The 27,976-nt window shown below is 39.6% G+C and overlaps 1 protein-coding gene across 1 annotated transcript; it reads right to left on the bottom strand.

The window, feature by feature from the left end:
• Positions 1–9,789: 9,789 nt before the first annotated feature.
• Positions 9,790–11,687, bottom strand: olig3 (oligodendrocyte transcription factor 3). Its single transcript, XM_023963746.2, has one exon. It carries the CDS (start codon positions 11,251–11,253, stop codon positions 10,387–10,389), a length of 867 nt encoding a protein of 288 aa, XP_023819514.1. The 5' UTR covers positions 11,254–11,687; the 3' UTR covers positions 9,790–10,386.
• Positions 11,688–27,976: the final 16,289 nt, after the last annotated feature.

A 27,976-nucleotide genomic window follows, 5' to 3' on the forward strand; every position in this document is an offset into this window, starting at 1 on the left:
TTTCATTGAAATGCATTTAATGACTATCTGATCTGCGGTTGTTAACAATCTTAACAGAGAAAAACAGCAATCTAGAGCTACTATGAAACCAAGAACTATAGGAAAGATCGGCTTTTAAAATTAGTTCTTTGTTTACACTGTTTTCCATACTGAGTGATTGATTGATTGATTGATTGATTGATTTCAAGCAATTTAAGAAAAAAAGGTAAATAACAGCTGTTTTGTTGGAATAAGTGTAGATGCAACCAAATCGGCTTTAACTTTAGATCTGAGCACCATCTGTTTGTATTTCCACCTGGTTGGATGCGTTTTTGAAAGTTTAAGCCTTTAAGCCTAAGGGTGTACTCTAACTGTAAAACCAAACAAGATTAACATAATAAAAGATACACCTCGTAAAAAAATTACCACAAAAAACAACAAGCTGTTCAACAAAGATGTCACAATTTTGTGAAACAAATTAAAAGGTAAAGCATAAAACAATTACTAAAGGTCACATGGAGAGGATGCAAACTCCACACAGAAAGGTTCCCACTTAGGATTTGAACCAGGGCCTTTTCACTGTCAGGCAGGAATGCTAAACACTGCACCATCGTGCAGCTGTCCTACTTAACTCATTCACTTTAAATGCAAAAATAACCAAAGAAAGTCTCAAATTTATTTAAGCTTAAGTGTAATATTGCCAAAGATCAATGCTAAGAATTAAATGTCAAGTCTAACAAATATGAGACCTTAAAAACCTTTCTCAATCAAAAGTGAGCTGTTTCTGAATACATGTCACTACAAAGATCATAAGGAATTTTTAGCACAGCATTAGAGATAGTGTCAACACATTATCTCCAAAAAAGGAAGGACTTCAAAAGTTGTCTTTGTTTTTTTTCAAGGAACTGAAAGTTGGAAGACACAAAAATCGCAAAAGTCACAAAATATATCATAAAATCCTATTTAACTTGCCCTTCTTTGGCTTTTGTGAAATAATTCATTAGGAATATTTGTTGTTTACTTTGTTTTTAGGCTCTGCCCCCAAGCACCACATGAAAAAAGGATTTGTAAATTAATGTGTATGTAATGACTCTCATTTAAAGTCACACTATAAAACAATATAAACACCATCCATTACAATGCACATTATTATGTTGACGCACATAAACCTGAGTTTCAGGCTTCAGTGTTCAAAACTCTTGTAGTTGCACATGGCCACGTTAGTTTTTACGACCATTTTTGGGCTCTGCGAACAAAACACATGGCCATTGAACCCGTGTTGCCAGCTAAACCTGATCAAATTTTGACCAATCAGGGACTCTGATCTGATGGAAGCAGCCGTCATGCAGGCGGGGATCCTGGAGCAGGGGGTGACATGATGGTAATCCATATTTGTTATTTCAAGGGTGCTAGCAAGAACCGAACCATTTCCATTTCATCCGCAAATTGTGAGACATGCACAGCTTTGACATTTTGCACCGAGCCTTTTCAAACTGTAGGTAGCTAACATGTGCTAGTAAACAGTAGCTAAAGAAAAAGAAGCCCCTTCCTGCTTGTCCAGTGTGAACACCATGGACTAAACGCGCATCCAAAAATGTGTGTTAACTGCCTGGTGTGTACATAGCTTAACAAACACAACGTGCACACACACACACACATGGTTTCAAACTGCTGAAATCTCTTCATTAAATGGAGACACATCAGTCTCAAATGTTGCAGATTCCAAACAAGGTTTAATCACATGTATTAATTTCAAGATCATCATTTTCTACACACCAATGCACACAGACATCAGAGACACACATCCCCCAGCAGAACCCTCCGTCCTGTCTGACTGGGTGAGGTCTTGGGGGAGTCATTAAGTACAAAGCGTTAACATCTGCCAGACATTACTGAGCCAGAGCAGTTGTGATTTGTCCATATGATGACTCTGGCCCATACAACTGTTGTCTGTGTGTGTGCATGTGGGAGTGTGACTCTGCTGCTGTCACTTCTGCTTTCACACCCAGGATAATGCCTGCTTGTAATTAGAGCCTTCCTTGTGTGTTTTTTTTGTCTGAATGTTTGCAGCAGATTAAATGAGGATTTAGTATTTGTGCTGCCCTGTGATCAGTGGAGATATTGTGCTTTTATTTTGTAGAAGTTTTGTTTTTGTTGTTTATTGAAATACACAAATATACTGGTAAATGAGAAGCAGAGAAAGATGGAAACTTATGTAGCACTTTCCTGTTTCCACCATCCACCTCCGTGTCCAGAATGCCAGCGCGTGTTGACACATTATTAACATGTTTGTTTGTTCTCCAACAAGCTGTCCTGGTGTTGATAATGTTGATATTGATCAAAATCACCAACTGTGACGGAGTCCGCCTGGCAGCAACTTTACTGAGGTCTGAACTTGCCAGCTGAATCCAGGCCAGATGGATGAGGCTAATGTCTGCTTTAACATCGCCAAACCACAGGGAGGGTTAGGTAGCGGTGTAACGCCTGGGTCAGCTGAGTTGCCACATCACACAATCAGAGACCGATCTGATGAAATCCAATGGAAAGGTATGAAACCTTCAGAGACGATGATTGAGGCTCCCTGTTGAAAACCTCTTTTAGATCTGCTGAACACCTGATCAGACAGAGAACAAACTGAAGGGAGTGGGGGGGGGGTGGATTATGGTGCCAGCTGATGGACGGCAGCAAGGCTAGTATGACTGAAGGGGGTGAATGTGGGCCGATGCCAAGCCACGTACCTCAAGCTGGAGGGTGTAATGTCTGTTACGGCTCTGCCAGCAGAGATGCTAAATCTATTCCCAAAGGCCTGTTTGAGTCTGTCTTATTTGAGTTCTGTAGAAACATAAAGGAAACTAGAAATATGTTATTTTCTGTAAAAAACAAAGAATAAACAAAGAATATAGTTTACTTTAAGAGCTTCGTCACTCATTGGACTTGTTTAGACAAAAAATATATTTCTTTATTTCTGATTAATTTGCAGGTAATTTAGATCATTTCTGCTTACATCTGTTGAAATGACAGAATGGAGAGAACAAAAAAACTACTGTCACCACTGCATGATCTATTATTTTTCAACAATAAAAAGCCAAATTCAGTGAATGCAGCTATGCCCTCATTACTGTTCTGGGCCTTAACAGCCTCTGAGTATTTATGCAAAAAAAGAAAAATCAGTTGCATGAGCTTCTGTCACTCAGGATTAACATGTATGTCTGCAGAGTAGGACCAAGTGGAGGAAAGAAATTAGAACCACAATGAACAACGTTGTTTTTAATGTTCATGTCAATCCTTGTTCTGTAATGTACAGACTGCTCACAGAGAAACTCAGACACTAAAAGATGGTTATTCTGGTTAATCAGGTGTGTAATAATTACACACATTTGATAGACAAGACCTAAAGACATCTTGAACCAGGAAAAGAGTCACAGAGACTCTGCTTTTAACCCTTGTGCTATCTTAGATGACCCCACCCTTACATTGACGTGTTCTCCCTACCATGACAAAGGTGGATTAAGGTGGAAAGATTTCATGTAATCCATGGACACCAGTGAAGATCAAAAATCATTGAAGAAAAAAGGTTCAGGGCACTGTCTAGTGGGTCTAGATGACCCAACTCTCAATGTTAGAGTGCCTAGGATAGCACAAGGGTTAAGAACATTATTGCAGATCTGACGAGGTGAAGAACTATCTCAATTCAGAATGGAAGCTAACTCCCTTGGGATGTTTTAAATATTTGAAAATGTATTTTTTGTTTGCATGTATTTGAAAAGTATTTATCTTTGAAATTGTATCCCTTTTTGTGTATTTAAAGTGCATTTAGGCTTTATGAACCTGTGTAATTTTTCTGTCTACAATGTGTACTTTAAGTGATTCAAGGTCAATAAAGTTTCTTCAAAATGTAAAAAAGGCAGAGTGGTGTTTGGCTTTCAGTAAGGAGTAGAAACAGACTGTGGGATATCAGGTGGTTCTCTCAAATCACTGGACACTTACAGCCAAAGTGATCATGGAGCCTAGGAGGAAGGAACTCGGTGTATCGCCTGGAATTAGGAAAGGAGGGAAGGAGACTTGGTGGTGGATCGGAGACAGTCAGGTAAGTGGACAGACTGATATTTGAGGTAAGTCAGGAATCTCAGTGGATCATGACGATTGCAGATGACACTGTGATCTGTAGTGAGAGCAGGTGGAGGATCATCCAAAGAGGTGGAGGTTTGCTTCGGAACAGAAAGAAGGTCAGCCTTAGAAAGACAGACAATCTGTGTGTAAATATGAGACTCTAACCTGTGGTGAGGGCAGCCATTTTGTTGGTTTTCAGATGGTGAGAGAATTTCTCTCAGAGAAAGACAAGAAGCAGAGCTGGAGGTATGAGAACTAAAGATGAGGTTCTCTTCTGGAGGGATGAGGATGGATAGGATCAAGAATAAAGCCCTTAGAGGAACAGCTCACTTTAGAAGCTTTGGAGATAAATGCAGGGAAACAAACTGGGAAACCATTTGGACACATTGAGAGGAGAGACGGTGATTATGTTGGACAAAGGATGCTGAGGTTGGAGCTACCGGGGAGAGGCCCAAGGAAGACCAAAGAGTCATGAATGTAGTGAAGGAGGGCGGTTGGTGTGAGTAAGGACTCTGCAGGTAGGATTTAATAGAGATTTCCTGTGTGGCAACCCCTAAAGGTAGAAGCCAAAAAACAAAAAAGAAGACATGATGACAATAAAACAAATGACTTTCAAAACTGTCCGTAAATATGTTTTCAGTGGACTTGTCAGGCACAACAAGTTTTTGTGGATGGATTTAAGAACTCCGTGACAACAGTTTGTATTAGCTATGCTGGAAAAGTGTGAAAGATACTAAGATGAACTCTCTGTACCAAGGCTGGGCTATTTCAGATAAAAAACAACAGTTGACGAATCAACAGTCTGCACAGCATAAACATATAGAATTGGAAAGCTCGACTGCCAAATGACTTACTCATCCCATTAAAAAAAAGGATTTATGTATGATCAAAACCAGGCCTGATGTTAAAGTATTAAAAGTAAGAACAAAACTTTTGACAAATGGAGATACAGAGAGCTAGTTGCAACTCAGTGAGGTAAAAATACAAATATGGTAGAATTCTTTTGGATCCCAGACCATAACTTTCCCCGTTTTAATAGATTTTCTAGTTATAAAAGACAAAAATGGTACAATGCTGGAAGGTGGTGGACTTTCCAAATCAGAGCAAGCAAAAGCAAAGTCATTTTTCTACGCACTAATGACCAGAAGAATATTGTTTGATGTTTCATCCTCAGAAGAGCCTCATGTTGCCTTCAAAGCCTGAGAAAACTTGGGTTATGATCAAACTGCTTTAATTTTTCAACTTTGCCGTCCCTTTTTTTCAGAGCAGGAACATTTTCAAACACATTTGTATGTGTTTTTTCTTTTACTGGAGCGCTCAAAGACAAAGTCTGATCTCTTCATTTGTGTGATCTGTTCTTGGCTTCGGCCACGGCTCGCTCTCTTCACGATCATGTTTCACTTTGTCGCCAGACTCCCCCCCAGCTGAGAGGGGACTGTCACCCAGCACTCTGCCAGGCCTAGAGCTGGCACGCAAACATCACACAAGTTGGAGCAGATATCTTTATTAAGACAGGGTTGAGCCTTCACCAATCTTCTAGTCTAAATTTCCCCTCCAGAAAGGACTGTTGGTGTTCACAAAAGAGGTAAAAGCAGGAAGGTGTGCACTGTGCTCTTCAGTTTTAGTGAGGAACTGTCCTGCTCCATTTTCCTGGTGTCATCAGGCTGCAAGACTTCTTCCTTTGGGAAGATTCGGAGCATGCGGTGGCCAGAGATATGTCTCTCCCATTAACATCTGCTCTGCTCCTCTCTCCAGAAGGCCACCACGTACACATGAACCCACACACACACACAGCACAGGCTGACACTGCGCATCGAACATGGTTGACAATCAAGGGCTGTTTGTTTTGAGCAGTGTCAGGGCAGTTAAACTCTCACGGGTAGTCTCCAAACTACAGGCGACTGGCACACAGACAAACACTCAGAGAGCACATTTACGGCCAAGCGCTGAACGCCATCTGTCAGTCACTGTAGGAGAACATTACAGCTGAAACACACACACACATGCTCAGAAGAGCCTTATATCAGGAGGATTTTTTTTCCACAAAACTAGGCTGTATGTGGACAAGTAAAAGTGAGCAAACAGCTTTTTTGTTTTGTCAGGAAGAATATCTATTTACTTTAAAGTGTTATAATTAATACTGGTGCTTGTTCTAACAGCACGTTTAAGGTAAATGCAGAAAAAAAACCTTTTATCCTCAGACACATAAAAATAAGTACCAATGCAACCAATAAAGGAACAGGCAAAAGAGCCAAAAGGGGCTCAAAGCTGCTGAGGAGATTAAATCACAACTTTTTTTTTAAACTCAAATAGTGTTGAAACAGCTCACATGACTAAAATACCAAAAACTGACCTCATTAAAATATGATGCAAATGCCCAAATATTTAATAAAACTAAGAGGTGATGCTGTCCATTTCAAAATAAATGTCTCAGAGATCTTAATTTTATTAATATTGTTTTTAATAAATTTTAGAGCACTTTTATTCTATTACTTTTGTATTTATGAATTTTTTTTCTGTCTTCCTATGATTTAGAACTTCTTACCATTGCCTTCCACCCATGTCACGCCATGATAATGTCTATATTTGCTGCTAGATTTGCAAAACCAGGTAGATGTTTTGAGAATTAATTAAACTTATGCTAAACAGAGAAGTTAAATACATTTAAAGCAAACGAAAAAAGAAATAGAAGGGAAGGAAATGAAGCATAACTGATGGATTTCTCTTATGTCCAACTTGGTGAGAAAGGAGCAATCCTTTTATAGTAGTTAAAATTCTTCTAAGTTTATAATTCATTCATTTAGTTAGTAAGAAGAATTTACCAAGCAGACAAACCGTTTAAATGATGAAATTTGAAAACATTTTTAACCATCACAGAAACTCAGGATTAATAAAAGAAAAAAAATCACTTTCCTTAATTTAATTTTTACAGTAATCAAAAAAAATCGATTACAGCTTCAACACATTTTCACATTTATGGCAGCCGTATTTCTATAACATATAAAATAGATAAAGTATTTATTTCATGGCATATTCTTAAGCTGCATTTTTTAATTTTCAAGCTCACATATAAATAGCAACGGATCCAAAACCTTTTAACTTGCAAAACAACAGTTAACCCCAGCTGTTCATTAGTTTGGCGGCCTGACAACACTGACCCTGAAATAAAGTTTTGTAAAACAGGGATTGCTGGTATAACCAAACTTGTTTGCATTTGCTCCCATGCAGAGTTAGTCTGTATTTCATATTAATGGATGAAATCTTAATTTCAATCTTTCTATTAAAGACAAAAACACCTTAATTAATCAACCCGATCTGTGTTTTCCATCTGTTTAAGTGTGTTGTGATGACAGATGACACAACCCGCCTGAAACAATAACACACATGAATGTCACTCAGCGGCCCCATCTTCTCACTTCCCGTGACCCCACCTGGACAAAGGGAGATGTCAGCTCCACTTATAACTACACAATTAACATGCAAATGTGTCTGGTTGCTAATGGCGATGGCAAGGCGCTCTTATGATGGAAATATGCTTTCTGTTTTTGGCAGTATGGGTTAAACATTAGTTCGTGGAATCAGCTGAGGACAGCTAGAGGGCCCCTGGGCTTCCCCGAGGGTCGACAGAGAGGTAGACTCACAGAGGCATTGGCCTTTGCACCTGCTTCACTGACAGACGCACACACTCAGAGCATGACCAGGCGGTAATAATCAGCCTCGTTCAGGCTGTCAGCCCAGTCAATAACTTATCACCTCAACTGCTTTTGTTCTAGCTGTGGCTCCGCTGCTCTTTATTCAACTGATATTTATTTTGATTGCTGTCCTGAGGCGGTGGTCCTGCAGCGGCTCACTGACCGGAACCAGCAGAGCCCTCACACAGGCAGGAATTCATCAGGCCTGAGAGCCTGCAATAGATTGTCTTTTGTATGTAAAGTTTGCAATCTGTGTCTTTGAAAAAAAACAAAACAATTTTGGCAGCTTGGTGCAATCTGCCCACTGGAGTGTAAAAATGCCCTGTCATTGTGTGTGTGAGGACAGTATGAACAAAGCAGTGTTGCTCCAAGTGATAAACCTTGAGTGGCTTGCGGTAACAGGTGTGTGCTCCCTAAAGGGTCAGTCGTTTGTCAACCGGCTTGAAAAGACGAGATGAAAACCACAAGTCCATTCATGAATCACTGACCGCCTGCACACAAAAGCACTTCACCTGTCAGCTTCATTCATAAAAATTCTACGCATCTGATTTTTTTACTCCAGTAGGATGTATTTTTTATAACATTTGTAGTAATTTTAGTATATGGCAAATCTATTTTCTAATGGTTCATTGTATTTTAGCATTTTAAAGTTTTCTTAGAATAAAGAAAAAAGATGAAAGGCTGCATAAATAATTCTAAATCCAACTTTTTTTATTTGGAAACTTTTTTTCCCATCAGTCTGTGCATCCATGAAACTTTTTATTTACTTTTCTCTGCATATATTCATGCACCTCTGTCACTGCTTTTCAGATCTGTGTGTTTACAAGTTTAAAACAAATCATGATGAACATTTGTCCTCTAAAACACACAATTTGCATGCGCTTTATTTTTGTTTACTCACGCCCCTCCTCCCGCTTCCCTGAATGCGCCTGCGGCAGCAGTTACTCCGCTTTACGCAGCGCCTAATTAGCCAGAATTGAGAAGTATTTCTGGGCCCATTGACGAGTCCATTTCCTTTGAAACTGCAGCACAATAAACCTTAAGTAATTACCCCAACTCATGACTATTAACTCGCAAACCGCCAGCTTCCCTTGACAACATCCTCCTCAGTGTTGCGCGGTTAAAAGGCCATTGCGGCTCCTCGGCTGTATACATCCCATCTGGCAGGCTGCGAGGCGCACACAGGCTCATTCCTGAAGACAAAAAAACCCAGTGAAAATCAACTCTTTCGCAACTTAGAAGCTTTTATCCACCAAACAAGTTGCAAAAAGAGTGTGATCCCCCCTTTTCCCAACTTTTTTTCCTGTTTTGTTTCTAATCCACCTTCTCATTTGCATGCGCTGAGAATGGATCTGAATGTATAATCTTAGCACCCTGTAATCCGGCCCCTTTTCCTCTGATGTGATTTTCTCTTCTTGGTCCCCAATGAACAATTAACTTGTAATCTCTACAAACATACATTCTGTCGTGGCGGAGATGAGACGGAGGAAGACCCATGGGACCCCCACCCGCAGGACAAACTGCTCCCTCTTTCACTCCCTCTACTTTCTGGGCCCCATTATTAGGCTGCTGCAGCCCCTCATTTCATTCCCTCCTCATCGTGAAAGATGGAAAACAGAATTTTTGGTCAATTTAAGGAGATGTCAATGCGCAGCTGAGGGACAAAAAGCGCTCAAAAGGAAAATCGGCCTAAACATACACGATAATAACGTTTATCTTTTGAACAAACCATAACACTCAAAAAATTATCTTTTTATGTCACAAATGATATTTCCATTTTTGTTCATTTTTATTAAATCGTAAAAATAAAGACTTCTTTTTTATCCTATATGAGCTTGGGATGGTTTAAATATCAACACATTTTCGTTGGATTTTTTATTATACTGTATATAAAAGTAAATGAATAAGATTTTTTAAATCAAAATTTGTTTTTGGTGCAAATTTTTCTTGTATGCATTTTAAGCCTTTATCTTTTTTAAGAACATCGGGGAATAACAAGAAAGGACAATTTTGATGATTCATAATCCCAGTTTTTTATTGAAATTTCATCCAGAGACGCCATTTGATAATAAATATTTTTTCTCAATCATCAACAATGTACAAAAATAAGACACTGGGTCTCTGGGCAAACTGGTGATCCTTTCCATGCAGGAAAACGAAAAGAAAACAAAAACTGAGAGCAGTAGAGTAGCGTGAGTGAAAGAAATCAGAAAACCTGCGGTTAGATTTGCGCTCCAGGGGAACTCCAAACCTGTCTTCACTTTTCAGTTTTAAAATCCTTGGTACAAGGCACAGATCACTTTTTAAATCGATTTCACCAAATGACGCCTGAAAAAAGACTGAAATGTTAATGCAGACTCCTTCACCTCCTTTCACACTCAAACAGGAGGATCATGGCGTCCGAAAACTTTTTATTTTTTACTCTCAACTGACAAAATCAGCAGACTTCATTAAAGTCCTTGTTACAAGGAGGAAAAACCCTTTTTTCTCATACGTTCAACAAGAAAACAGACGAAACAGCAACATGCACAGGAGGGGCAGAATTCACCCTCTTGCCCTGGATATGTACAAACATACAACTGTCAGTCTCTGCTGCCTCTCAGCATCATTTCATGACGTCCTTCGCTTCCCCTGTGAGTCTCGTGAGGCCTGTGGAGGTGATGGGGATGTGTGGAGGGGGAGGCACCTGGCAGATGGTGCAGGGACATGGCAGCCCGGCCCAGTGCTGGAAGCCGGAGCCCAGCTGCAGGGCCGGGGGCGCAGCCGGAGAGCCCTTCATGAGGGCGTGCGGCGCGCGGATGGACGTCAGCCCCGGCAGGGCGCTGGGCAGAGTGGAGGACGAGGAAGAGGAGAGCGCGCCTCCGAGCAGAGGGTGCACCTGGTGCGCGGCTGCCGCGGCTGCTGCTGCGGCGGCGGCTGCGGCGGGTCCGCCGGAGTGTCCACCCGCGCCGGCGCCGCAGTGGAAGGCTGAGTGCTGGCCCCCGTAAATCTCCCCCACCAGCCGCTTCATCTCATCCAGAGAGCTGGTGAGCATCAGTATGTAGTTCCTGGCCAGAAGCAGTGTGGCGATCTTGGACAACTTCCGCACGGAGGGCCCGTGCGCGTACGGCATCACCTCGCGCAAACCGTCCATGGCCAGGTTAAGGTCGTGCATGCGCTTGCGCTCCCGGCCGTTAATCTTGAGGCGCAGCTGGTACATTTCTTCCTCGGTGACCTGCTTCTTCAGTTTGTACTTGTTGCTTCCTCCTCCTCCTCCGCTGCTGCTGCTGCTGCTGCTTCCCACAGACTTGGGGTCTCCAGAGCGCAGGAGCTCTCCGCTGCTCAACTTCTGGCGCTGCTGTTCTCCGCTCTGCGTGGACGAGGAGACAGAGGAGCCGCCGTGGTGGTGGTGGTGGTGGTGGTGATGCTGCAGAAACATGTCGTCCATGTCCGGGGAAGAGGCTCTGCTGCTCGGGCTGGAGTCTGAATGCATTTTATGGGTTTGCCTCCAAGTTAGTTGTAGGAGGTCGCTGCTTGCTTCCTCCCTCTCTGCTGTCACTCTCTTCTTTTCCCTCCCCTCTTCTCTCCGTTTCTCCCCTTCTCTGGTCACCTGACGTCGCCTTCTGTCCCACTCTGTCTCTAATCTCTGCGGCGAGCTCTCGGTTTCGTTGTCTTTCCGTGTCTGCAGAGAGTAGTACGCCGATGGAGGGTATTTATACGAACGGACACACAAAAGAGCTTCTCCTTTTCATAACGCCTGGTTAGGAAGATGACGCGCCCGCGAGAAAGGGGGCGGTGGGCTTTGACAGTCCCAGTGACCGCGGTGCGCATCCATTCACTGCCATTGTCAGGACGCAGAGGGGGGGTCAAAGTTCTCCCCTCCACATCGGAGCAGCTTCACGCACAGATTAAATTTGTTTTGGTCAAGTTTGTCATCGTTTGCGGGATTTTGCCTGAAGATTGAACAGGACTGCACCGAGCAGAAAATAGTGAAGCTGTATTGAGTGATGGAAGTAAAGAGGAGACGTTAACAAGCTGGAAGCCGCTGAAAACATTGATTTAAAGTCAAATCATGATGTCGTGCGTGTGTCGGTGGCTCACCAGAGGAAATTGTTCTCCGGTTCTGCGGCCTCCGCGGCGTCTGCTGGGCCTAACATGGGATCTGTCCGAGCGGAGAAGGAGCTCTATAGGCGAGGGCGCAGTTTAGAGGCGTGAAAGTTTGTGGAACTGTTTTAAAAAAAAAAAAGTGATTAGTTCTGCTAAAACATGATTAAAATTCCCATTTAAGTATTAAAATGTAGGGAAAAACATCCAAGTAATTTTATTCTTTTAGTTTTATCACACATGCTGTTAAAAGCAATTTGTTTTAATTCACAGTATTTAAGAAAAATGTCCAAACAAAAAAATAACTTTTTTTCATAATTAGAAATAACTGTCAAGGTGGATTTGTTTAGATGTTCATTTCATGTACGTAAATAATTGTTGTCTTTTTTATTATTAAAAAATCCACTGAATGCATTCTTATAAAAAAAGCTTGTATATATTTTTATTATTGTTATTTGTTTAACGTCTTTTTTTGCCAGGCAGTGCATAAAAAGTTGCTTGAGCTTATATTATTAAAAAAAACCGAGAAGACTACAGTTACCTTTTCTATGCAAAGTTAAAAATATGTGTATCTATATCTTTTGTATCTATGTCTATGTGCATCTGTATTTTTTGTTTTCTGCATTTACTCTATTTTTTTGTTTTGGGTGTGTGATAAAGGTTTTTCCTGTAAATCATCCTGTTTCTGTCAGGCACAAGGACCTTTGCAGTTCAGGTCTTTTGTTTCTTGTCAGATATTATATATTTTGTTTTATTTCTTCACCTTAAATTTCAGTTTTTCTTCATTCATTATTATTTATACATTTTTAAAATGTATATATATATTTTTCAAGTTTTGCAAAGCTTTATTCAGTGTGGTTTTTGCTCTCCAGCCTCCACAGATGTCATATTTAACCAAAAGAAAGATCAAAACTGCAAGAAATCAAGGTTTAAAAAAACAAACTAACAAGATGACAATGATGTGAAGGAATGACACCGGCTGACCTTTGAAGTCTTTTTGCTCTAAAATATTCTAAGAAGACACTATATTGACTCAGTATTGTCCATGTAGTGAGCTACAGAAAGCCTCTTCACTCTGAAGGATCTGAATCCAGATCTGAAGTGGAGGAACTGACCACCAACAAAAACATGTGGAAGTAACTGAAGCCCCTCAGCCCTACATCTGTCTGTCTGCCTGCCTGTCCTTCTGCTCCCACCCAGTCAGCACTTCAAACCTGGATAACAAAGTCTGGTCGAGCCCGTCGCCCCGTCTTGGGATCCCCCTGCTAGAACAGTAAAAATGTGTATTCACGGGCGCATTGTTGGGCCAGCAAAGGAGGCCTCCTCATAAAGGTGCTGCAAATGCAAAGAAAAGCGCTGCTCGGCTTTGCTCTCTCTTGGTGGCATTTGAAGGTCTAAAGCTTTGAATACCAATTGCTTGAACTGGACATATGTGAATCCGCTGTAAGCCTACTAATCCTGTCCCCAAGTGTTTCTTTGTGAGAGGGGCAGCCTGGCACACCCAAGAGAAAGTGTTCCTAATCCGGTCAATGCGGAAAAATGTGTGAAAGAGAGGGATAATTGTGTGTCTGTGTATGTGTTGCAGGTATGAAACTTGTGCAGGGAGTACAGCTTTTTTTAACGTTTCCTTTTTCTTTTTGGCATGTTTTGCTGTTTTCTGTGTGTGTGTCCATCTGAGGCCTCCGGCTCCAAACAACCACCAGGACGTTGGCCCAAATGAAGGCAGTTATTCACCATTCCCCTCACACTACTGCCGCAGCAGGTCGTCCATAATGTGCTCTTTTCACTGCGTAAGCTCCTCTTTTTCCTTTTATCCCTCTTTTCGTGCCTCTGTCTCTCTCTCCCTCTCACCGATTGTTTCACTCTTTTTCTCCTCTTACTGATTTTATCCAACAAGTTCAGGTTTTTATTTTCCTCCAGGGGTGCATCTCTGCCGCCCTTTTTCTTTTTGTTGCCCAAAAATTAGGAGTTCCTTACATCTCTGTGTTTTGCACATCAGCTGTTAAACCAAAGACACTTATTTAAGAAAGTTTTGCTTTATGTCACCAGCTGAGGACAGTCAAATGGCCAAAAGTGCCTCCATTCTAAATCTTCATCAATTGTAGTCTTACTTTCTCCTTTCAGTCACATTTTGTTCCTGATCCCTGCTAAAATAAATCTGAAACTTTTTTTTTTGAGAAAAAACTGTCCCTTTTGTTGTTTTATATGAATTTGCACAGAATTTAAGGTTATTAAAAATAAGACTGTAAAAAATACAGGACAAAAACACAATATGCTCAACTTCCTGCTCCAACCTCTGATAAACCCCTTTATTGTATTCGAAAGTAGCTGAACTGAAAATATTACCGAGATACTTTCTCTCTTCTTCAGATAAACACAAATGGAAGTTTCTGTTTACGTAAATTTCAATAAGCTTAATAATATTTAGAAGTTTTAAAAAATTGCAAATCTCTGACAGGAGTGATGAAGCCGTATCTGGTTATTTAATTAACAAAAAACCTTAAATGGGTAAAACAAAAACAGATTAAAAAGCTTTTTTTTAAACTCCTTCCCTACACGTAAGCATGAATTGTAGAACACTGTGCTCTATCTTGAGGCAAACCCAGAGGTCATGAAGACCCAGTTTGACAGAAGCATCCATGCGACTTAGTCTCTCCAAAAATGACACTCTTCTTTTTTTTGCTTGGAAAAATTAAACCCCTCCTCATAGATGCAAATTCATGCTTGGAGGTAAGATTGAAGGTACATATTTGCTGCTGTGGAATCAGATGCTTAAGTCTGCTCTGTATGTCTAAAACATGTTAAGAGAAAATCATAGGCCATAGTTTTTATGTTTAACATAAAGGAAAAAGTTCTTGTTTTTGAACCTGTTTGTAAATGTAACATGTCAAGAGTGTCAAGATGATCAAGTCTTAGAAAGCCAACACCTTAGTACATTTTGAAAACTCATGAATATCTTAGTGTAAACAAAACCAAACTAATCTTTTAAGTAATCAAAAATTTTGAGTTCCCAGCCTTTCACCTTCACTGCCAGTCACAACTCATAATTAAAATAAAAGCAAAATCATGTGAAAAAGTACAAACATTCAAATGGATTTGGATTATAAATGTAAACAACTCTGTGACAGGAGAGAAGAAGTAGGAGGTGGAGGAGGAGGAGGTGAAAGGATGAAAAGATAGGACTTCTTAAGATTTAATTCTGCTGCTAAAAGGAAAATAAGAAGAATCTTACTTTTTCTTTGAGTCAGTAAATGCTAACGTATAAAAGAAACTGGAAGAACACTAATTATTATTAATTAGACCCTTGACATTTTTTATTTCCTGAAAAAACCTTTAGTTTGTAACAATTTTGGCGTGGGGTTTCTCTAAGGCTTTACAATGTTCACATTTTCCTACTGTTGCCTCCCATATGACTTGATGAAGGGATTGATGTTCTGTGTTGTTGGACGGGTGTCCAATCTGTCGCAAAAAATTGCCAGTCATGTTTTGTTCTGAGAATCGAAAAACAAAAAACAAAAGGGGCAGCAGAAAAATTGATAATTAAAAACCGTTTTTCAAAACAACCTTTATTTCAATCTGAAAATAAGGATTTGAGAACGGTGCTTGGCTCAAACTCTGTGTTCTCTGATGATGCTGCAGACAACCAGCCTACCGACTATTCTTCTAATAGCAAGGTTTGTTCTCTTCTTGCTATACTGTCCCTTCTGCTCCGATGGCTTTTTCATGTTTACGAATGACACAAATAAAGTTCTCAGGGTCTGAATATGTTGAGATTCTCTTTGAGAGTAATACGGATTGATGGGATCAGAAAGGAATCCATAAATGCAGGGAAGCAGATTGAGATGTTTAGGACACGATCGGAGGAGGGATGGTGCTCAAGCTGGGGCAGGAGATATCTAGAAGGAAGCCATTGATGTAATGAAGATCAACGTGAGGATGCTGAGTGAGGAAGTTGTAGAGAATAAGGTGAGATGGAGGCAGATGATTCACTGTGGCAACCCCACAGATGAGGAGCGAATAAACAAAAACAGACACAAAGGTCTGTCATGATTAGCGGATAAATTGATGAGATGGTCAAGATCATCAAAAAATAGATGGAGAAAAAAACTTTACTGGTGCAGATTTTACAAAGTGTCTCTTTGTAGAAAAAAACAATCATCAGTTTAGATTTTCCCTGCTTATTTCTCTATAGCTGTCTTCCTATCTTTACTAGAGGAGGTTTGCAGTACATTAAACTGAATGCCCATGGATGTATGGAGCTTTCATTTTGCTCACCAAAGACACCAAAAAACCTACTTTGAAGATTCACTAAAAGGAGTCTCACAAAGATTTAAAGCATTTGAGCGACAGATGGAAGACGGCAACACGAGCCCTGCAGCTGCCATCAAAGAGACCTAGAAGATTTACACTCTTAACATTCAAAAAGTACAACTGCAACTTTTACGAGCCGGATTCATTCCTTCAGAGTTTCCCCTTTTCTCTCTCTCCCTTTTGGGTAAATCAATGGGATTTCACATTTCAGAGAAGTAAACAAACCTTCAAATGACAGCAAGCCTTTAATTAATGAGATTAAACGACTGAATTCTCATTAATTACAGACCTCACAATCGTCTCCTGGAACATGAATATTGAGGTCCTCATTATTATTGTTGGGGCTGTTTTGTTCTGGGAAGACACTGACGTTAATTAGGCAAAACAAGTCAAATGAACATTTCAGTAATGAGGAAACATATCTTAAAGTTCTTCTTTCTTGATATGAATGTGCTGTTTCAAAGCGTTCTGATTTAATCCTTTTTTTATTTTTTATTTGAAGCACAGCGGATCAAGGTGTGCATCGCTTGATTAAATACAGGTCACAGGTTACAAAGTTGTAGTTAGTTTAATCTCTGCTTTACAATCTGTGCCTAACAGAGTTAGAATTTTGCACAGTAAATATGTCTTTTGGTCAAATAAATATATTTAGTCATTTAGTGCAAAAAAAGCATTAGAAACAAAGTAAATATATATATTTATATTGGTGTTCCACATATTTAATCTCACATGAAACACAGATTAAGCTATCATTATTCCTGCAAACCTTCCCTTTTATTTTTTGCAATTCTCCTCCCTTGTATCATCCTGGTTTTGGTCATCATTCAGTGTCCTCCTGCTCGTCAGACCCACACAAACAGGGTTACACACATCACCAGCCCTTAACCGGCCTTCAGCCCAGCCCACCAGCTTTTGCAACAAGGTTCTCCTTTTAACGCTCCCTTTCAGCTCTGGACAATCAGATACCTCCCATCGCCTCCTTTCAGGCTGCAGCTCCAACCTTGTGCCTTCTCCTCCCCATTCTGCGTCCTGTGTCACTTTGTGTCTGCTTCGCCCCCTCGCAATAGGTGCACACGACCAGAAAATGAAGCCGGGTCTCTGCAAGCGGGAATGAGAGCAAGCATGTTTGAGATGAAGAGGAGCGAGGAGGAGAGCTTACCATGTAGGATTAAAGATGGTCAGAAGGGGTGAGGGTGAGCGGGTGGGGTTACACATAGGGAGAACGTTTAGGATCTGGGTTGTACAAATATCTCTCTGTAGATTGAAGTCTGGTACTTTCAAGCTAAACATAGTTAAAATCCTATTTTTGGTACTTTTTGCTTTCCTCATTTGTAAAAACTATCTGTTCAATTCATTGTTTAAAGAACTTCTAAATGCCACGGGACAAAAACAAGGAGTTATGTCAAACAAAAGGCTCTGTTTTTGTGTATGTCATCCACCATCAATCACTGGTCTTGACAGTGTATTAAATTTGATTTCATTCACTTTTATTTCAGTTCATTTTATTCCATTCATTCAATGTTTACATTTTAATTCAAATTTGATTTGATTTTTTGATTCTGTTTAAGTATGAATATAGCATCAGTAATTTAAATCCATTTCATTATTTTGGTTGTCAGAGTTTATTTAATTGAATTGTACTAATGCTATTATAATTTCCGTTTATTTAAGTTCAATAACTGTGCAGGACAGAGCAGGAAAGCTCCAGGCTTCCATTCTCCTATTTCTTTTTCCAGAGAATATTAACTTTTTAATGTATGGAAACCTAGATTCGAGTCATATGACAAATTTATGAAAGTATGACCCTTGATGCCCTCCGTTTAAGAACATTCATTCTGAAAATGTATTTATTCTCTTTGTTTATGTCAAGTTCATGATGGCAAAGCAAGCAAAAATTATTAACCAACATATAGAAACAAAAACCGCAACGTGTTTAACAATGTTAGTTACATATATGAACAGAAGAAAAAGGTAAATAAAGAAGGTATTTAAAAAAAACAAAAAGATCCTAAAATCTAACATAAACACCTACTTCTTGTCAAAAACCTGCTAAAAGAAAATCCTAAAACATGTTTTTAAAGTCTGGACTAAATTAATGTAGATGCCTTACCTTGTAAAGCTCCAAGAGCAAAATATGTTGTAATATTTTGGAGCCAGTGGAGTGCTGCTAAAACTGGGGGAAATGCTCTTTTGCTGGTTTAACTGAGTGCTGGTGGCTGAAGGCTCTGCCTCTTGTTCATGTCTGAGAATCTTTGGGAAAACAAGCAGATCTAAAACAAAATAATCTGTTTGGAATATTGTTAAAATTTACAACCTTTTAATTTGAAACGCTGTTTTCCTGTTTATAAAACTCGTCCCCAGTTTTACCAGGAAGAGAAAATGAAAGTCTCTTTTTTCTGTTTGCTTCTCAAACTAAAGTTTGAAGATCCCAGAACTTAGGAATTAAAGTTGTTTTGTGATACAGGAAGTGTATCATCTGCTCCTTTTCTCAGATTTGACAGGAGCTGATAGTGAAGCCTAGTACTACGTTCACCTTAGGAATGTGACGCACGTTCAAGGACGTGCTAAAGCCCCATTCTGGAACACTCTTTTAGCCTATGGCGTTCACACTGAAAATGAAGGGAGGGGCTTTTTTAAGTTTACCATCGTATGTCCGCCACCTACAGTTGTAAGAGACTTAGTGCAAAATGTCAAAACAGTGCAAATCTCAGTTTCACAGTTAGGTTCCGATAAATGAAAGATCTGGTGTCATATAATGCCAGCCGGGCACATACTGCAATTATTAATTTCTCATTGGTGATTAATTTTTAAATGGTTGGCACTTCCGTGAATAAAAGGGACGCCATTCATGTTGCTGCAAAATCCAAGTCCCTGATTGGTTCAAAGTTCAACCTGGTTTACCTTTCAAAGTGCATTGAGTGGCTATGCGTTTTGTATGTAAACCCCTATAAAAATAGTTGAAAATTGTGTATGAAGGCATTATATTTTCTACTTGCCGACCATCTATTTTCATTGTTTCTTAATGTGTGGTCACATTACAACTGCCTGCTTAAAATAAGAAAACAAAGACAACAGATTGAGCTTCGAGACAACATCAGTTTCTTCTCTAGTTTAGTTCTCAAGTGCCCAGAAATACCTAAAGCTCCTGAACATCAGACTTTAGACATGAAAGAGCACCTGCATTTTTCAAAATAACTGTTGCTTTAACACAGCAAAAATTATTATTTTGATCCAGAGGTTGACGTTTTGTAGTCACATTGTTACAACTTGTGTTATAAATGTGTTTCTTCATTTCAAAAACATGATATCAGTAGTAACGGCATTATCACTAGACAAAATAATGAAATGTTTGCATATCAGGCAGAAAGACACAGACCTCCATGTATCTGTCTGTGTGTTGTGACCTTTTTGCCCTCCATATGTTTTAAAGCCCGTTTGTGTGTGTGTTTGACCGCACACAGCAGCAGTAACAGCCACACCGGAAAAGGCCACATTTTTCAAGTTTGTTTGAGGCATTTAAAATGCTAATACTCAGTTTATTATGTGCTACATCAAATGCAAATGTTCTGTTTTACTGCTGTGAAGTTCAGCCGACGTTACCATTTGCATATCTTACGTCTGTCTTCTTAGCATGCATGGAGGAACTGGATGGCGGGCAGACTCTCAATAAATAACATTAACAGGCACATTAGACAAACAAGCTGCAATGATGCAGCGATTAGGGAATGCACGGCTTAAATGTAGGTGTTTGATACCGCAGCATATGGTGTGGAAATTCCCCCAAATCAACATAACGCCAGCGATGTCTGGAAATGTCAGCGAGAGCAGACGGATTGAAAAAACATCACTTCCGCAGCAGACGCTTTATGATGTTGAGGAAATGCTGCGGAAGAATTTGCCTCTTTAGGACCAACTGGCGTGCGGCGCTGTGTGTGTCTGAGTGTGTGCTGCTGAGGGGGACAGCCGTTGAGGCCATCATTCAATCTTTTAACTGTAAATAAGAAACTTTGGCTGGTTTAATGCTCGACTCTCTTTAGCTTTTAATCACCTTCAGGCTTTTGTTAAGACAGCCGGCGAGATGGGAAGTAAACATTCCATAAAAAGAGTCATTTATTCCAGTTAAAGCATCTTTGACTGTGGAAGCTGTAATTCATTATGAATGCCAGGTGGTAAACAAAGACACTTTGATGTTGTCAACTCTTAAACTTTTTTCTCACATGTTTTAAGTTTTTCCCTGAGATATGGAGCACATATATTTTATAATTACCCTGTAAAAAGGTTTTATACAGTATTACTGCGGCAAACAGTTAAGATGCATTTGGTAAGCTAACATAATGTTAAAACACGTATTCTTGTTTGTGGGAAAGTAAATTCAAAGTCCCAAAGATAGTCAGATCACTTTTTTTCACTGCATAAAGAGTTAAGCTAAAAATAAGAAAAGAACGCTAATTTTAAGAAAAAAGCAACCAGAATGTATAAAATTATGTGTCTATGCAGCAAGTAAGTTTTACTTACAAAGAATTCTTATAATAAGATTTCCAAATCTAGAAACAAGATGTTCCACAAGCATTCAAAAAGGGAAAAATACGCTAAAAAACCTGTAGAATTACTTTACTTTGAATGTTTCACAGCCCAAGAGTAAGTATTTTTTTGTTCCTTCTAAGTAAATGGTTTGCATTTTGTTAGTTTTTATGTACCTAATTGTAGTTCAATTTGATTACTGTGAGAAAAAATAGTGTGATGAGCAGAAATGACTAATTATAGAACAAAATGTTAGTAAATGAGAAAACAATCTTAGTACTAGTTGGTCCATCTAAATAAATCCTCAAAAATCTAATTACAAGCACTTATTTGTAGAGCATAAGTCTAAATTTTTTGTTTTCAAAATAACGACAATGAATGTCAATCTAACTTTTCAACATTTTTTCAATTTTGAAATATGTCTTGAAATTGAACCAAAAATTAGAGTGCATTTTGAATTTTTTTGAGTCTTAATTCCAGCTTTTTTTTTTTTTATTAACAACACTACAGAACAAAAGGATTTTAATAATATTTCCTGTTCTTTGTCCTAGATTTGAAAGAGACAAAAAAGTTCTCAATTTCTGATTTTGACTATAGCTTGGAAAGTTATAGAACAAAAATAAGTTTAAACAACTTCAAACCTTGTAAAATATCTGCAAAGATTTAAAACAAAGTTTTCAATCCTCAAATATATATTAAATGGTTTGCAGTGTTGAATTTATGCATGCGTGTCAGTCCCGTTGTTCTCCATCTCCAAGTTAAAATAAGCCATCTGTGCTTTCATTTTTGAGCAACAAAGTGAACTTTGACTATTACTCCATCCTTTGAGCTGTTAAGGAATAAAAAAAACAGAAAATGTAGAGTTTTGCTGCAATTGTTTGCAATAATCACAATAGTGAGTCTATTCATCGAAAAACATTGCATTCAGGCAGAATTTTTTTTAAACATTTTCTTTGCTCTAAAGTCAGTTCATACTCAAGTTGGCTTCCTTGTCAACCATACGAGGACATTTTTGTGGGATTTTGAATCATTTTATCGACTAAGAAGCAGGATCTTAGATGAATTTTCTATACCGTTTTTCCCTTTCGGGGTCACGGGGCTGCCGGAGCCTATCCTGGCCACTTGTGGGCGAAGGCAGGGGATGCCCTGGACAGGTCGCCAGTCTGTCGCAGGGTAGAATGTCCAAAATCACACATCCATTCACTCTCACACTCACACCTATGGTCAATTTAGAGTTGCCAATCAACCTATGAAGCATGTTTTTGGACGGGGGGAGGAAGCCGGAGATCCCGGAGAGAACCCACGCATACACGGGGAGAACATGCAAACTCCACAATGAAAGGTCCCCTGTTGATGTTCTGTTTTGAACCGGGGGCCTTCTTGCTGTGAGGCAAGAGCGCTAACCACTGCGCCACCATGCAGCCATAATTCTTACATGAAACTGCAACTTCTAGCCTAAATAAAGCTGAATTTCTGAAAAATCCAGAATCCAATGTTCCAACTCTGTTTGTAAAAGTTTCAGAGTTTCTTCACGCCAAACACCTGGTGCAGTTACAACTTTACTAAATCAGCCGAGCCCTCCTCGCTTCTGAAGGTCACTTGGGATTAGATGCCGCAATTCTCTTGTTCTTCTGATCCTCTGGAGACAGGCATCAGCTCTGCGACGCAAAGAAATGCTGAAGTGATGCAAATGGTCTGCTCTTCGCGATTCCCTCCTTCTTCCGCCCTTGGCTGCCCAATAATCTCAGCTGCTCCATCTGTGTCTCTGCTGCTGTTAATCCGCTCCACAGCCGTGAAAACTCTTCATGAGAGAGAGATGACCCGTTCTAATGGGTGGAGGCAGCCACCCACACACACACAGCTGTGGAGGGTCCAACAAAACGCTCACAGACATCTACCAACCCATGTGAGTCTGACCTGGTTAATCTAGACTATTTAAATGAAACTCCAGTTCACACTGATCATTTTTTGGTTGATTTACAGAGAAATTCATCAGAACTGCATGTCAGGATGTTTGGAAGACTTTTTTTTTATTTATTTTTGTCCTTATTCCACTCACAAAATACCCCCTGAAACACACACACACACACGCACACACATGTAAGTAAATAAATAAAATAGAAAATGCCCCTCTCACCCTTCCACGGGTGGTTTCTCCTCCAAGCTCGGGTCCTCCAACAGAGGCCTGGGACCTTGAGAGCTTGAGGGTCTTGCGCAGTATCTTAGCTGTTCCTAGCACTGCGCTTTTCTGGACTGAGAAGTCTGAGGTCTTTCCACACACATATATATAAATATATATACTAAATATATATTTAAATACACTGTATATATATATATATATATATATATATATATATATATATATATATATAGGTTAAGAAAACCTTAACCTACTTTATTTTCCAGCTCTTTTGCCAAACTTACTTAATAACAGAACAATAACATCTGTGCTTTAATCTCATTTAAATCAATGACAGTTTGTTTTGAATCTTTACTCATTTGGATTTGTGCGTCTGACCATCTGGAGGCAGAACTCCAGCGCTCAGTCTCAATCGGCTACTACCTCCTGGACATTTGTTAATTTTTTATACTCAGTTTTATCAAATAGACAAACAACCAGTCACTGCAAACAATGTTTCAGTTTCACATCTCTTATGGAGTCTGGGAGAAAGACAGGTCCTCAAAGGAAACGTGTAGAAAAGGAAATCCTGCAGACAGATGGATTTTGCCCTGCATGTATCAGAGCTAACCTGTCTGTAGACTGTTTATTTGCAGCTAAATGAAGAATCACTTTAATGACTGCTGCAGTGTGAACATTTTTACTTTTTACAAAAGTTGTTTTCCATGTTTTTCTGTTTAAATACCCCCCCCCCCCCCCCCAAAAAAAAAAAAACCCATGAAAACCACTGACTCATCACTAATCAGTAATGCACTTGAAACCTCAAAACATTTATTTTCCAAGTCCAAAGTAAGAACAAAATGTTTTAAAAAGCGTATAGGTGAGAGAGAATCAGTTAAATTGTCACATGAGTAAATGAGAAATCTAACATGAATATCCATAGAAGGGATATCTAGAGACAGAGTCTTCATAACTACAAGAGGCTCTTCAATCTGTGATGCAATCCTTTTAAAATCAAGATTCCTTAATGTCAATTGACAAAGACTTTGCAAATTGATGCTCTGCATCTCTGAAAATGAAGAGAAACTGGAGAAATCTCTGTGTCAGGAACAAAGCTAAAGACCTTTCTTGAGCAAAATGTCTAATAGAGTAAACACAGTGTATTGATGTGATGCAGGCACTTTTTTACTATATTACAAACTAGAGGATTAGCAGGACTGGCCAGTTGCCTTTTTTCAGTCTCATTTGAGCAATACCGCCTGCAAGTGAGTGGTGGTTGGAAATGTGTAATGTTTCCAGCTTTTCGTTTTGCTTCGGTCTTTGGTTTGATCCTGAGAGTGCCGTGTGAGAGGGCAAACAAAACCAGACCAATTCTTAGCATTTTTCACCCATTTGAACTGATTCTTTGGTTAAATCGGCCACAAATCCACATAAAATTATCTATAAATGCCAAACAGAATGATTTCTAGCAAAAGAGAGAGAATTGTTAAAAAATTTCTGTTAAGAGCAGCTTGTTGTCCGCTCTGCCAGACTTACAACAGGCAGACCCAAAGACGCAGGACATGCCTGTAATTTGGAGAAAAGAGGAGGGATAGACGGAGGAATTAATGGTTGGGGTGTTCACCCACTTGGGGGAGTGATGGGGGTTGGGGTTGATAAGTGAGGAAGGAAGCATATGTTCAGTTCTCTCTTCTGGTGCTTGCATGTTAGTTCTAGAAATTTGCCCTTTTGTTGTCAGTTCTGTCACTGATGTCAGCTAAAACCCAAATCAGCTGTTGTGAGCTCTTTGATTGTTGCTTCCTCGTGAGCTTAAGCAACACAAACACCCACAGACTTTTCTAATGAGGCCTGCCGAGCGCTGCAGCGGTAGACCGCTTCCCCTCTCCATCTGCGCCCAGAAGATCCAGGCCCCTGACAATGAGGTGACCATGTCACTGCCTGAGCCGGAACAGAGGGACCCACAGTGAAATGCATAAAGAGAGGGGGTGGGAGGGGAGGGACACATTAACAAGCTATAATCTCAACTGCCTTATCCATAATGCATTGTGTGGGCCAATTTACATGGTGCTGGTCCCTCTGGGGAAAGGAGATCATCCATCACATTAGTTTATTAGCTTCCTCGCTCCTTCTCTCCGCCACACACACAAAAACTGTTATTCATCTCTGCCTCTCCCTCTGTTTAGTGGGCCTGTTTTGTCACGGTTGTTGTTTCAAACTGCTGCTGCCTCTATAAAACAACTCCAAACCGAGCCGTGTCAGGCAGACTGTGGCAAGTAGAAAAGCTCTTCATTTTAAACGCATTCAGCAGTACTTTTTTTTTTGGTCACAGCAGTAAACTAGTGTGAGGCGTAGTGTGAACCCCATGAGTTTGAGCTTTCTTTGAAGATAAACGGCTCAATAGACGAAAACACTAGTCAAAGGTAAAACTGGCTTTTTACAACAAAAATTCAGGATCTCATTTTTAAAATGAAAAGAATTATAATTTGTGGATATTCTTCTGTTTTCCACCAATAAAATATCATGAAAAACTATTTATAAAGAAAAAAATAAGTGTTCCAGTTTGTCTGAGAACTTAAGTAATGTTAAAAAACTGAATCTAAGATCAATCATGGGGCAGATGTCAAAAAATAATGAGTCTAATAACAGATCTTTTACCTCAAATTCAAAAACAAATACTCTCAGATAAGAATAAGTAAGTTCTCAGATTTTATATGATCCTGCCGCTACTCTGCACACTACACTCAGATTTATGTTTCACTCACAGCAGGTGAAAAAAAGACGAGTGGACTTATTCTGTCACTGCATCCAACAGATCTCTAAATGGAAGTAGAACAACTTCCTGCTAAAACAGAAAAAACAGATAACCTTTTCAAATATAGGAATAATTAAAACTTTAAAAGTTTATTTGGTATAATTTTAGATTCTTGAACTTTAACGGTCACGATGACGAAGATCATTAGCAGGTCATTCAGGTCATCTTTTCACTGGGTTCTGTTCTTCAGTGGAACTAAACTTGAAAGGTTCATCTGAGAAAAACTATAGAAGCTGCTAAGATGAATGGCAAATAAGTTTTTTAGATGAATCATAAAAGTCCAGCTGGCATCCTCTGAATACACTATCCGGATGTAACTTAGAGAACATTAACAAAATAAAAGGTACTGTCTAAAACCTGGCCTAGAGAGACTTTTTCATATGTTCATCTCCACCAGATTAGATGACTTTTGGTTCACTGGACTCAGTAAACACGCTGCACGGGAGCTGCAGTTTATCCAGAACACTGGTTGGTACAACCACATCCTACCTCAGGTCTTTACTCTGGCTTCCTGTCCCTCAGAGAATAGCCAGCTCTGCTCATGAGCAAGTCTCTGCATGGCTTAGCACTAAGAACATCTCTGACATGTTGTTCTCATTTGAACAACCCTAGCTTTGAGAAACCTGGGGCTCACAGACATGACTAAACACAATGAGACAACAATTCTGTTGTACGAAACTAAACCTAGAACAGTAAACAGTTTTAACTCAAGGTTTGACAGCTTGTGATATTATTGCTATAATTATTATTTTTCAACTGGTTTCAACTGGGTTTCTGTGCTTTTAAATAGTCCTTTTTTGAATGCCACTGTCATTTACCATGTCCTTGCATTTCTTTCTCTTTTCTCTCAGACGTTCTTGTATATAGTTTGTTCAAACATATGAATTCAGACCTGTGAAAACAAATCCTCTTGGATTTGTGGACATTAACAAACCCTTCACCCTTCAAAACCAACATTATTTTGGAATCCAGACGCTCACTTATATTTTTAATGATCAATTATAACACAACATGCTCACCTCTCAGGCTAAAGGTCAAAAGAAAGTGTTTTTTGATCAGTTCACTTATGCGTTTTCTAGATGGACTCAAGCCGCTGTCGTGCCACGAAACTCGCGCGCTCACAGGATGCAGATCCATCAGGTCCTGCGGGCATCCTTTGAATAAAAAGAGCTGTAATTGCAATCATACATGTGAAGCTCTGGGTCTGTGCGCAACACCGTACCATTAGTATCACAAATAAGTAATAATTTGCTAATGACAACATTATGTTGAGTCAGTTTAGGACCAATTAAAGTGAGTGATATTTACATATGCCTAATGAATCACCGAGCCTGGCAGCTCGGACGGGCTCTAATGAATATTCATACAGGCATTTCTCCCCGCGCGCCGCAGTTTATAAACTGAATTATGGCTGATTTGCCCTTTTAAAAAATGAACATGGGCGCATCTCCCACAAGGAGGCGGCGAACAATAACGGCTGATTATAAAAATGTTTTACTGCTGAACTGCCGGTGAGGAGACGGTGCCAGCGTGGCGCAAAACTCTGGTGGAGGGAAGCAGGAGAGGAAGAGTGGAACTGACAATCCAGGAACACGTTTTTTAGTTTTAAAAATGGGATGTTCACATTTTTTCAGCTTACTTATATCCAAAAAAGTGTTGCAAAATTGCCAATAATCCCACATAAATCCCCAAATCTTTCCCCATCTCACATGCGCCATAATCAATTTCTATGCGCTCTTTTCTTCCTGGATGTGTTTTAATCTGAAAATCCTGGATTCTGTCCACCACCGCTGACCCTCTCAGGTGCGGGATCAACAGGCGGCATCAGTTTGCGTTCAATGCCTTTATCATGCAAATAGGCGGCTCTCCAGCAGGTGTCAGCGCTTCCTCCTCACTCACGTGCGCTCTCGCCATCTCCTCACATGTGCCATTATCCAATCACACATGAAATCACGGACATGCACAAAAACCAGCTGCACTTCTGCGTGCAAACATCATAATCACAACAGCAACACTTAAACGCTTCAGACTGAGCTAACCTTTATGTGAAATAAAACCTAATAGCAGTCATTTGGCAGCAATGCTCAAACAAGATAACAAAATAAACATATTTTTTTACTTAAATATTATAAATTATAACATATAAGTACGATTTTCATTGAAAAAAATCTATTATTGACCAAAATACCTTTGGACATTTTCCTTAAATTAGCCTACCTTTTGTTTTACTTTTTATTTTATTAGAATTTTTTGCTGCTTTGTTTTATTTGACCATTTAGATTCTCCTTTTAGATTTAGATTTTTATTTCAAATATACAAAAAAAAACGTGCAAAACATTACAAAATAAT

The sequence above is a fragment of the Oryzias latipes genome, chromosome 15 (genome assembly GCF_053564925.1).
Source record: "Oryzias latipes strain Hd-rR chromosome 15, Olatipes_Hd-rR_3.1".
Taxonomy (NCBI): Eukaryota; Metazoa; Chordata; class Actinopteri; order Beloniformes; family Adrianichthyidae; genus Oryzias; species Oryzias latipes.

Coding starts and splice junctions, on each gene's coding strand:
- olig3 (XM_023963746.2), bottom strand. CDS start 11,253: ATGCATTCAGACTCCAGCCCGAGCAGCAGAGCCTCTTCCCCGGACATG.